The 13,067-nt window shown below is 41.7% G+C and overlaps 1 protein-coding gene across 1 annotated transcript; it reads right to left on the minus strand.

Annotated features, from left to right (window-relative positions):
• Positions 1–734: 734 nt before the first annotated feature.
• Positions 735–2,097, minus strand: MYCFIDRAFT_2363 (glycoside hydrolase family 76 protein; the record flags this gene model as incomplete). Its single annotated transcript, XM_007929681.1, has 2 exons — positions 735–1,834; positions 2,004–2,097. Coding segments are annotated over 2 exons (1,194 nt in total), but the record flags the coding sequence as incomplete, so codon positions are not given.
• Between the last annotated feature and the right edge of the window lie 10,970 nt (positions 2,098–13,067).

The following is a 13,067-nucleotide window of genomic DNA, read 5'->3' on the forward strand; positions in this document are numbered from 1 at the left end:
ACGTCTCAACAGGCCTTTCCCTCAGAGTCCAGACTTGGCTTGGGCGATTATTGGATGCTTGCGACAACATCGACACGATGGAAGAGGTGGTGCCCATCACCATCATGTTGTTCTTCTAGCAAAGCAGGCGGTCACGGCCTTTATTACACTCGCAACCTCGTATTTGATTGAGGCGCTGTGCGTGCAGGCTACGACAGGACCTACAAGAGACAATAATGATAGAGGATCATCCGGGGCCAAGTGTCGCGACGCCACAGGACAGTTCTTAGGATGGCATGATGAAAGATTGCACAAAAAAAAGTGCAGCAGGTACGTACTGTTTGCCCGACTTCTGCCTCACTGCCGCCGAATTTGTGCCTTTTGTGACTCATCACCTTGACGCTTGAAGATCTGACGCATGACATGACCAGGTCTTCATGGCTCTTTGACCTTTGGTGTATATACTACTTCCTACTCTTGAACAATGTCCAATCCGCAGCAGCCTTGACCACAGATAAGCCCTGCGCTTGCGTAGCCACATCTCTCACCTGTCCATCCTCACCAGTACTCTGCCTCTTCCTGATTCTTCTTCTCCTCTCTCGCCCATCACAATCACATCCATACTGCACTCCCTCACATTTCCAAGGACTTTGACTCAATAATTCAGGATCATTCCAAATATCCGAGCTCCCTTGCGGTTTTTGTTCAGCGTATTGAGGCCAAGGTGCCTGGGTCTTGTTGTAGAAAGGTGCGCCCCACCACTCTCCGAAAACACCAGAATTGTTCCTGGTACTTAAGGCGGCCCAGGCATTATGCTGTACCCATGGACTGTAAGAGCTACATTTCGTGTAGTGCTGTTCTGCGAGGTCGGAAGAGGCGAGCTTACTGATGCCCGCTACCATCGGGGTTGCTGTAGGTAAAGCGTTACAGAAGATGTCCATGCTCTCGAAGTATGCTCCCTTGAAAATCAGATTATCTTGCGAGCAATTTGCTGGAGCGTCACAGTAGTCCTCTAGAATCCCGTTTCTTCCGAGGCCTGCCCATTCCCCTGCTTGGGCATAGCCATGCGCACTCCAGCCGGTCGCGCGTATGACAGTGTCGATGAGGTTGTAACCGTCGTTAAGATATGTTGTATCCCCTGTGGCTTCCCATAAGTACCGAAGACCTGAGAGCATGACACCTTGATTGTACGTATAGACCATTTCGTTGCGTTCATCGCAACTACTTTGGCCATCCGAGACATGAAAGCCATCAACAATCAAGCCTTGCGAATTTGTAAAGTTATGTGTCTTCATCCAAGTCCAAGTTTCTTCGGCGTGCTGGAGTAGCAATGGGTCGTGCGGTGCAAGGTAAGGGAGTGGAGGCAAGGTGTTGTTTGTCTGAGCCTGGTAATCAGGATGTGGATATGGATCGGTGTTGCTGTCTCCGGGGAAGAAGAAATACATGGCAATCGACGATGAAACAAACAACTCGTTCGTGATTGCATTTTTGTAGGTCGCGAGAGTTGGGTTCCAGGTCAGGCCGCCATCGCACTGCGATGTGTCGAATTTATCTTGCACAATGTTGTAGAAGATATGTGCTCTGTGGGCGTAGTTGGCAATGTTGGACTGCCCAAGATTTGACTGTGTGTCGGCATTGTATTGTGCGAGAAATCTGATCACTTCCAGCCACTCGAGCACAACCCACTGCGCATCATCGTATGCCGCGTCGAAAATCTGTATCGTGTCCTCGCCACCGTAGTATGCTTCTATCTGGGAATAGTATTTCTGGATGTTGTTCTGTATCTCCGCAGCTGTAGTTTGTGCTCCTGGAATATTTCCGTTGTAAGTTGCCAGTCCGGTTGTGAAAGTGCCTTCTGTAGACGCGACTACAGTGTCTATCTGCAAGCCAACAGAATCGACGTTAGCATGCACCCAAATTGAAAGCCGACCAGAACGATGTTGTTCGAAAACCACCGACCAAGGCCACTCAAGGAACACAGTGGTCCAATGTTCCAGCATCGTTATTTCAAGTGCCCAAGTGACTCACCAATGCATTGATCCACTGCAGAGTGCCAGGGTAGTAAGTTCCATTAAAGAATGTGCTCTGCAATGTAGCTATAGCATCTTGCGTTTTCTCAAACCAAAAGCCACCTGTTGTATTCGGGCCTGCCCACTTCCACGCTGGACCATTGCCGTGCCATGCCGTCCAGTAAGGATTTTGCGTTGTCGCTATAGATGTTTTGAGCAATACTGTACCCACAAGCCACGAATTAAGCATGATGAAAAGAGCGACACAGGCAGTGCAGAGGAGAAAGAACTCGATTGCAGCCAGGAGGAGGCCATCACGGCGACCTATAGGCAATATGATGGCCATCATATGAGATGTGTGGCAGAGGGTAAAGTGTATTCCGAAGCAACCATATGCAGGAACACTTGGTGGATGGGGAACCCGGAAAGCCGGTGGTCGATCAGACGTATGCAGTCATGCCGATGCTCAGGTGAGCTAGAAATAGGCACCTTGCGCAGTAGGTTTTAATTAGCAGTTGCGCTCCGTGTACGCGGCAGTGGCTCGCGCTAATGCAATATTGTATAAATAAGCTCTAGCTAGTTATCCGTACGTAAAGAATTAAGTAAATAAAAGTATAGGTAATACCTTAGTCTCGACCTATTACCTATATATACTTATATAAAGTATCGTTTAAGCCCTATAGTACTTATTCTATTCGAGCGGAGCGACGGCGTAGAGCTTAAGAACAAAGTTAGATTAGCGCCTATAGAGCGCTTATATCTATACTTATACTATTTTAGTTATTAGTAATATAAAGCAGACTTATTCTTGCCTAAGGTACTAATACGTAACCTAGATTCGATTTTAGACTAATTATAGCGCGCTCTTAACTTTACGGGCGTATCTTTAAAATTTAGCCTCCCTATACTACGACTACCTATTTACTAACTAATCGTATTATATATATACGTTATATAGTACTAATCTAATTTGTTCTCGAGCTCTACGCTAGATCTACTAGATACCTTCTATAACTATTTACTCGCTTCGCTCGCTTAGGTTACTCTAGGTACCTATTAGATCTATCGCTCCGCTCGAATAATAGAAAATACGCTAATTAGACTCTACGCTAGGCCGCTAGTAGTTAAGTAAAGGAGTATACTAAATTCTTAGCTAAATAGCCTAAACACTATCTCTATCTTCTATTAAATTTAGTCTTCTAGTAGTATAGTAGCTATCTCCTACTAGCTACTATATACCCCTTATATATATAAAGACGGAGAGTCTAGTAGGAGATAGGTACGTTACGGAAACTTCTTTACCGATCGCGACGATCCTATCGATCCTAGCGATCGCGAGCGATCCTAAGCGATCCTAAGCGATCCTAGAACGATAAAGAGGTAACTTATAAAAGTTAGACTTCTGCCTAGAACTATACTAAAAATAGAATATTTTTGTTATATATTACTAAGCCGTAAACCTTCTAGATAAAAAGATATAAAGGAAAGAAAATCGTTTTCTAGACATTTTACTTCTAATTTATCTTTTTTTCTAGTAGGTTTATAGCTTAGTAATATAGTAGAAAGTTACTCTATTTTTAGTATATTATTAGAAAAAAATATAAAATTTATAGATTTTCTACGAAACTAAAGCTAGGGAACAGAAGTAAGCAATATAGTATTTTAGCTTTTAAGTTATACTTTACTATTTTTAGAAATCTAAAAAATAGAACTTAAAGTTCTATATACTAATAAGAGTATTATAAATTTTGAAGTCTTAATACCTAGTAGTTATCTTAGAATCTAGAAAAGAATCTCGAGTGTTTCGAGTATACTTTTTTTTCCGAAGTTCTGCTTATTAAGCGTCGGCTTTTGAAAGAAACCTTAACGAAATATCGGCTGCATTTAACGAAACCTCAACGAAAAAAATTTATTTTTAAAAAAAACCTACCAAACCGCTAAATTTAACCTATAATAGTGCGTAATATCTCTAGATACCTCGTAGTAGTAGTAGTATCCGGCCGGGAGTAGCCTAAGTAGTAGCCTAACTTATCCCGCGTCCTTTGCGACCCTCGGCCTCGAATTTCGGGACGGCCCGTCCCGAAATTTCGATCCTAACGATCCTATTAGACAAGATCTTTAACGTGCGATCCTAAGGATCCTAAGGATCCTATCGATAGGATCGTCGCGATCGGAAAAAAAGTTTTCGTAACGTAAAGGTCGCTAGGCGGCTACTAAAGGTTATATAGGTCTAGGGGCCTATATATAATTACTCTAAGAGCCGTTATAGGAATAGCTATAGAGATCTCGGTAGGGAGCGATTATAATTAGAACTAGGTCTATCCCTTAAGAGAGGTATATAGTAGGCTTCTAAGAGTACTATAGATGCCTAGACTATTAGATTTATAAGCAAACTAGACCTTCTAGTAGATATTATAGCGACTCTAGTTACCCTATTATATACCCTACCTAGTACTACTACCTATCTTAGTTAGAAGTCTAGCCTTCGACTTCTCGTAGAGTAATCTATACCCTCGCTTAGGTCTATATATACTAATTGCTGCCTTTAGAGACTATTATAGTTAATCTTTACTATTACTATATAGTCTAATGCCCTTACTAAATAGCTTAATAGCTAGTTAAGGCTATAGAGTAATTAATATAGCCGCTTCTACGCTAGCTAAGGAGCCTATTTCTATAATAGTTAAGGAGCCTATATTAACGCTAGTTAATACTTAATCCTCGACTTTATAATAGTTATAAGATAATGTTAGGACTAAAGAGGTTATACGTAATTAGTATATAACTAGGCCGAGTAAAGCTAGGGTCTTAGTGCCTTAGGTAGGGCTTAGCGCTTAGCGTTAGGCTAACTAGCCTGCCTTCCTCCCTCTCCTTTTAGACCTCTATCGAATACTATACTAATTTACTACTACCCTATCTACCTGCTAATATAACCCTTCTTATATAGTATTCGATCTACCCTTTAAGGGTAGTAGCTAGATAGTCCTTATTTTAAGCTTTTAGCGGTATAGCTACGAAAATCGCTAATCTAACTATATTACGCCCGAAGAACGGGACCTATACGTACTACTCTATTAAAACAACCGTACTAATTATTAAGCAAGGCCTTCTATACGGCCTATTATACCGAGTTAACCGCACCGGACCGATATCTACTAATTCCGCTATATCTGTATCTTAGGGGCTAATAATATATTATTAGTATCGCCCCTTATAATAGCCGGTTTATTACGAAACAATACCCGCGGCGCCGCTAGCAGCGCTAGTAATAATAACACTAGTAGTATAGAGCCTATTAATAAAGAACCTATAATTCTAGGTAACGATCTAGAATTGCCTATTAACGACATTCTTAATAATATTATTAATCGACGATATAGCTAACTAGCCTTTAGGCCTTAACTAGTAGGGAGACTTTAAGAAGCTACTTAAAACAGGCTTACTGCCCTACGCTAAGAATAATAGCTAAAGGACGACCTCCTCGAACTTCGCCGCCTTTAGGAAGCCCCGATAACTAAACTAGTAGTAGGGCCTTCCTTACTACTAGTCTAAAAGAAGGATGCTAAACTTAAGGACTATACCGTGTTTAATAGCTCTAGTCGAAAGCAATACAACGACTATATCTGTAACTATAAGCTTAACTAGCGGAACGTACTAAGGGCTCTTTTAAACGACTATAAGAAAATAGGTATATAGCAACGTATAGAACACCCTCTACTAATCGCCGTAGTAGAAAGTAGAACTAAACTATGCCTTTCTAAGAACAGGGCCGAGCATCTACTATTAACTAGGCTATGTATAGATAGTATATCCGCTAAGCCGGTCGACCGAGCAAATCTATACGAGTAGCCGGGCATCTCCGAACCTGCGCTAAGTAGGCTCTACGCTAGCGGTCTAGTATCGTAGTATACGTAATTACATTATATAATTGTTATATAGGATTGCTAAGGTAGGATAGGAGACTTTACTTACTTAGGTTCTTATAATTATCTCCTTCCTCCGGTATAGCTATCCTAGCTATAGGGCAATATAGTAAATTATACTATTCTTACGCCCTACGCTTTATATGCGTATCTCTCGCGTACCTACTACGGTACTGCGGTTGCTATATACGTTATATTTGTCTTGTAGTTGCTATTTGTCTTACAGATTTAAAGCGCGGCTACTTCTAGTACTAACTAGAGGTTGCCTAAATTTCTAAGAACGCGGTAGCTACGCGAGAACGTAAGCTGTCCGAAAGCGAGGCGAGTATTTAAAGCATTCGAAGTTCGCTTAATAACTTCTTCTTTTTCTAAGCGCTCCGAATACTATCCGCCTATGCCCTACCTACTCGTATCTTGCGCCTCCCTAGTATTACTTAAAAGTTTTTTCTTCTTTAATTATCTATTAAAAAGAACATTACTAGTATAGCTACTCCTTTACGTATTTCGGGTAAGCGCGCTATAGGCGCACTGCCCTCGATACCTACTACGCCGATATAGCGCCTACTAAAAGTCCTAGAGGGCTATATCCGCTACTTTAAGTATATTACAGCTAACGGTACGTATTCTCGCCCTTTGCTACGCGCTTACGCTTCGTAACTAACTCGCCTTAGTAGACCTAACTAAGGTTTATATAGGTAGCAATATAGACCCTACTACTAAGCGTAACTACGATCGCTACCGCGATAGTTACTACCTCTATATGCCTCTTACGGCCCGCTTATTAGTGTCGCTGCTGTTACGCATTCGTACCGCGCGCGTAGCGCGCGACTCGTACGGCCTAGATAGTTGCGATTACGAGAAGGAATTAGACGAGGCCTTAGTAGCCCTCTAGGCTAACCTAGACGCCCTAATTACACGTAGGTTACCTATACGCTCCGCTTGCGCTTCGCCTGCTAACCTCGATACTAGTTATCCTATCTACACTCTCTACTTTCTATACTAACAAGAACAAGGTAACCCTCGGTAGCAAAGCCCTAGCCTATAAGGGGGCCGCTAGCGGGTCCCTTACGAACGTTAACCTATTAGGTGCCCTTAAGAACATTAGTGCTAACTTAGCTAGATTAGTCGAGATTAGTCGTTAGATGTAGTTTTTCCTATAGCCTCGTTTTACTTACGCTTCGTATACTAACTATACTAGAACCTCGCTTAGTGCGTCGGCGCTAACGCCGTCGCTGCTATCGACGCCGCTATAGGCGTCGAGGCAGAAGAGGAGGAGTCTAAGAAGGAGTAGAGTAGGCGGCCCGTAGTCGCCGCGCCTACGCGGCGCCTTCTTTATATATACTAGGCTAATAGGCCTTTTTTAGTAGCGAAACGAGCACGTATCTACTATTTTTCTTAAGTTTTATTTTCTTTTATTATAATTACTGCCTACGCTTACGCTTCGCTTAAGCTTCGAACTCGTCTAATGCTACAAAATCTTTAATATAAATAGCTAGCTCCTAAGTATTATATTCTTTAGGCTAACCTCGCTACTTAATAAGGTAGTACGCCTTCCGCTTCTTTATCTTCTTTACTACGATTGTTTCTACCTACTACTTGTCGCCTTTAGCGACGGGTATGCTTATCTTATACTCCTCGCTATCGCGCCTATACTAAGGCTTAAGGAGGGAAATATAGAAAACATTATAGATCTTTATACTCGACGGTAGTACTAGGCGGTACGCCTACGCTCCGACTATATTAATAATATAGAAAGGCCCTATATACTTCGGGCTAAGTTTCTTCTTTAGGACATCTAAGCTAATATTCTTTGTCGATAGTAAGACTAGGTTACCTATACTATATATCTTAGTAGTATAGTATGTATTGTATTGCTTAGCCTAGTATTCTCCTACTTTCTACTAGCGTTCTATAAGCGTTTTATATACTTGTCGTAGTCGCTCCGTAGCGTCGATAGCTACTAGTACCCTTCCCTTAGTTAGCTCGTCCCGAGCTAGTAGCTTATTTACGCTTAGTATTAAATTAGGATTAAAACTATAGAGCATCTAAAAGGGGCTTATACGTAACGTAGGATATACGCTATTATTATAGCCGACTCCCGCCTAAGGCAACAGTTTAGCCTAATTATCCTAATTCTCTAAGCAATAGTATCGAAGGTATTACTCGAGGGTCTAATTCGCGCGTTTAGTTTGCCCGTCGGTCTAAGGATAGAAGGCCGTACTAAGCCTACGCTTTATATACGCTTCGAAGCAGAAGTCGCTCTAAAACTAGCTAGTAAATAACAATCTACGATCGCTAATAATGCCTAATAGTACTCTAAAACGCCTAATTACCTCCCTTTAAAGGATATCTACGAGTTCTACCGCTATATACTTCTTCGTCGTTAGAATAAAGAGGCTTATTTTCGTATAGCGGTCGACTATTACGAGGATCGTAGTATATACGTAGGCACCGAGCTTACTCGGCGGGAGATTAGTAATAAAGTCTATTATTAATTCTTACTAAGGTCGGGTCGGTATAGGTAGAGTAGCGAGCTCGCCGTATAGACGATAGCGTTTCGCCTTCGACTATTAATAGATTCTATAGGTGCGGATATAGGCCGCAATATCCTTAGCTATTTTCGGCTAGAAGTACTTTTAGCGTATTAGGTCTATAGTTTTAGCTATACCGAAGTGTCTAGCTAAGAGGTCGTCGTAGTGTATATATATTAGTTATATACGTAATACGTAGTCCTTAGGGATATATAGCGCATCGCTATAGTAAATAAGGTTACTACGACGTAAATAGCTAAGCGGGAGGTTAGAACTACTTAAAGAGCCTAAGCTACCCGACGGCGAGCTTGTCTCGTCTAAGCCTCTTCCTCTCGCTTACTCTAACTATTATAAGGTATATACGAAACTAAGGATAATATTAGGCGTCGCGTAGTAGGGTCCGTCGTTACTAACGATAGTAGCCGCTACTCTTACGGGACTGCTAATAAAGCCCTTACGTTCCGCTAGTATTATAGTAGCGTCTCGTATCCTAATATATATAATCGAGATGCGATTTACGATCGGCTCGATATTATCGGGCAGATCTAACTATAGAGCTAGTTTCGACTATAATATAGGGAGAAGGTTGTTTGCTGCCTACGACTCGCTCTTATAGTCGCTACGTCGCGAAGGTATATCGGCTAGATTTCGCTTACTAGCCCGATATTTAATAGTAAAGTTAAAAGGTATAAGAAAGGTTGCCTATCTTACCTACCTTCTAACAAGCTGCTTTATCTTTATAAAGCTCTTAAGATTAGCGTAGTCGACAACTACGCGGGTCGTATACTAGGCGCTATCGAGGTATAGGCGCTAATACTTAAAGGACTCGACAACCGCTAGGAGCTCCTAGTTATAGGTCTTATAATTTATCTTAGCTAGGACTATTTTCTGTAACTAGAAGGTAATAGGGTACTAATTCCTATCTTCGCTCTATTATAATATAATCCCTACTAAGGCGAACGTAGAGGTATCGGTTTCGATACGTAGGGGCTTCGTAGGATTATAGTATCGCAATATCGAGGCCGAGCTAAAGGCAGCCTTTAGCTAGCGGAAAGCTTACTTCTCGCTTTCGCCCTACTAGACCTGCCCTAGCTTACGGCTATTTACGGCGCCTTTTAATAGGGCGGTTAGCGGTATAACGATTCGGGAGTAATTTAGAATAAACCTCTAATAGAAGTTATAGAATCTAAGGAAGGATTAACCCTCCTTTAGCGTTAATAGGCGAGGCTACTCGGTAATAGCGTTCACTCTACGCTAATCTATCGATACGCCTTCGGTACTAACGATAAACCCGAGGAATTTAACTTCTTTCTTCTAGAAGGAACATTTCTTTCTATTCGTATATAAGGCGAACTTCCGGAGCCGCGTAAGGATAGCGCGTATCTCCCGTACGTAGTTCTCTCGCGTTTTGCTATAGATAAGAATATCGTTAAGGTAGACGATATAGCAAATATTAATAAGGCTAGCTAATGCCCTATTAATATATCCTTAGAACGTAGTAGAAGCATTAGTAAGCCTAAAAGGCATTACCTTATACTCGAAGTGCCTATACCGCGTACGGAACGTAGTCTTCTACTCGTCGCCTCGCTTAATATAGATACGATAATACGTATCCTATAGGTCTAAGGACGTATACTATTCGGCGTCCTTAAGCCTATTAAGCGTTTCGCTAATAAGAGGTAGGGGATAACGATTTTTAATAGTAATCTCGTTTAGCCCCCTATAATCGATAGAGAGTCTTAGACTACTATCCTTCTTTAGTACGAATAGGATCGGCGTACCTACCTCGCTTATACTAAGCTAGATCTAATCGTTCTCTAAAGCTAAGCTTAGGTAATTACGAAGGTCGCTAAGCTCTCTTCCTAAAGAATAGTAGAGAGGTTTATAAGGCGGCTTCGTTCTAGGGATTAGGTCGATCGTATACTCTACGTCTTCGGGGAGCTTATATCGCGCTTCGGGCGTTATAGTAAAGACGTCTTCGAAGTCTTTAAATTCTTCTAGTAAGGAGGAACCCTTAGCGATATCGCGAAGTTAGCGAACGCTAATCGTATATACGTATAGAGCGTTACGTATATCCTTCTAGAATTCCTATAGTTCCCGTACGCGTATTATATACGCTGCGGCTTCGTTCCTATAGGTCTAGGTATCTATCGAGCTATCGACGATTACCTTTTAATCGCGCCTCTAAGGCCTACTAAGGATAATATTAGGGAGTAGCATCTCGAAAGCGTAGAACACTCTAGTAGTAATACGTTCTTAGCCTATAGAGTCGGCGATCCGTAAGCGCAGATAATACGCTCTATAGTAGTATTCTCGGTTGCCCTAGAAACTATCGGTACTAGGTAGTATAGCATTAACAATCCGCTAAGGCTAGTATCGTAGAACGAATTCTTAAGATACTATATTAATGTTAGCGGCATTATCTAATAAGCATTCGATAGCTACTTCCTCTTCTTACGTAACGATTGCTCCGCGTACGCGTCCCGTAGGTACTACTACTACTAAGCTACTTAGTTAAGATTCCGTACCTATCCCTAGCTCTTAGGAGGTACCTTATCTTTTCCCTTAGCCTTCGGGTCGTTCTTCTTTTCCTTAGCGTTAGTAGCTACCTTGCGTACTATAGGATTGTCGTCTTTCTAGAGATAGCAGTTCGGGTACGCGTTCTTATAATAGCCTTTCTAGCGATAGCTATAACATTCGACCTTACTAATATTATATCCGCCTTACGAGTTATCGCCCTTTATATACTTTCCGCCTACGCTACGGTCGCGATTTAACTACTACTTATAGGCCTAACTATTAGATCGACGCTTCTTACCTTTACTACCTCCGGTTTTATCGTAGTTACGATCCTTGCGTTTACTAGACGGCTTATTAGGGGTCTCGATACGCGTCGCAAGCTCTACGAGTTTGTAACGCGTCGTTAGTACTATATAGTATTTAATAATCGCGCTACAAATCGCCGGCTAGAGTTTAACGAGGAAATAGCGGATCCTATACTCCTCGCTATAGTCGCTAAGTTAATCTTCGAGTACTACGAGCTTAAGGGCAAAGCTTTAGACTAACTGTCTCTTACGCTAACGAGCCGCCTTTTACTCGAGAGTTACGTCTAGTATACGGTTTATAGGGTCCCCGATATAGTCCCGATAGAAGGTTTTAAAGTCCTAGTAGGTATAATTCTATAGGTCCTTAAGGCTATTTTTATTATACTATCGCTTCTACGTATCGCCTACGAGGTATATAATACTATAAAGCACCTTGCTTTCGTCCGTATAATAGGTAGCTCCGGATAGTATAAAAGTAATAGAAAGTTCTCGAAGGAATCGCCTCGACTCCTTAATCGTATCGCCTTTAAAGGGCTTAGGTTCTTTTAGGCGAGGCTTAATAGCCGCAAGACTAGCGACTATATAGCTTATACTAGGTATAGTAGCTACGCTTAGCGCACTTCCGGAAAGAGGTAGTCGATACGAGATAGATTTAGCTCTCTAAGATTTAGGCCTCTAAATCGACTCGTTAGCTAATTCTTCCTCGTCCTCGTCCTTATCGTCGCCTAGAGGTAGGGTCCTTATAGGACCCTCGCCGGTAGTACCGCTACTCGGAGCTAGCGTATCGCCGGCGTCCCTAAGGGTACGAAGACGCGTATTCTCTCGCTTAGCTTCTTAAGCCTATACTTCTAGCCTAAGCACTTCCTACTTAGCTAGAAATCGTTCGAGCTATAGGCGAGTCGCTTCTCGGCGCGCCTAATATTCGGCTTCGTCTTATTATATCGCTACATCGTTTTCTAATGCTATCGTCGCTTCTAAAGTATTATTCTACGCGTTTCCCGCGCCCGGCGTATTCGGATCGCTTGCGTTTATCTTTCGGGGTTCTATAGGCCGCTACGAAGGGTAGATAGTTTAGAACTATAAGAAAATAGGTATATAGTAATATATAGAATACCCTCTACTAATCGCTATAGTAGAAAGTAGAACTAAACTATGCCTTTCTAAGAATAGGGCCGAGCATCTACTATTAACTAGGCTACGTACGAATAGTATATCCGCTAAGCCGGTCGACCGAGCAAATCTATATAAGTAGCCGGGCATCTCTAAATCTGCGCTAAGTAGGCTCTACGCTAGCGGTCTAGTATCGTAGTATATATAATTATATTATATAATTGTTATATAGGATTACTAAGGTAGGATAGGAGACTTTACTTGCTTAGGTTCTTATAACGACTATTTGTTAGTCGTCTATGCTATATAGTATATTAATAGAGACCTAAAGCGTACCTAGGATAACTATTTTAATTCCCTCGATAATTAGACCGCTATTTAATAGCAAACCTATAAAACAATTATACTAGACACCCTTAGAAACCCTATACTAAGGCAATAATATACTTAGGACCTATATCTTCGAGCTAAACAAAAGACTAATTAATCGGCTCGCTTATTCGAGGCCTATTTAAAGACCCTTAAGGATAACCTTCCGGCTAAGACTAATTCTATATAGATCTCTAAAATACGCCCTAAGCTTAGGTAGGAGCTTATTCTCGAATTAGACCGCCGCCGTATATTTGAATAGGCTAACCTAATACGCATTCAATTTATAGTCGAGGTAGAAACAGCTAAACGAGCTGTCTA

The sequence above is a fragment of the Pseudocercospora fijiensis genome (genome assembly GCF_000340215.1).
Source record: "Pseudocercospora fijiensis CIRAD86 unplaced genomic scaffold MYCFIscaffold_6, whole genome shotgun sequence".
Taxonomy (NCBI): domain Eukaryota; kingdom Fungi; phylum Ascomycota; class Dothideomycetes; order Mycosphaerellales; family Mycosphaerellaceae; genus Pseudocercospora; species Pseudocercospora fijiensis.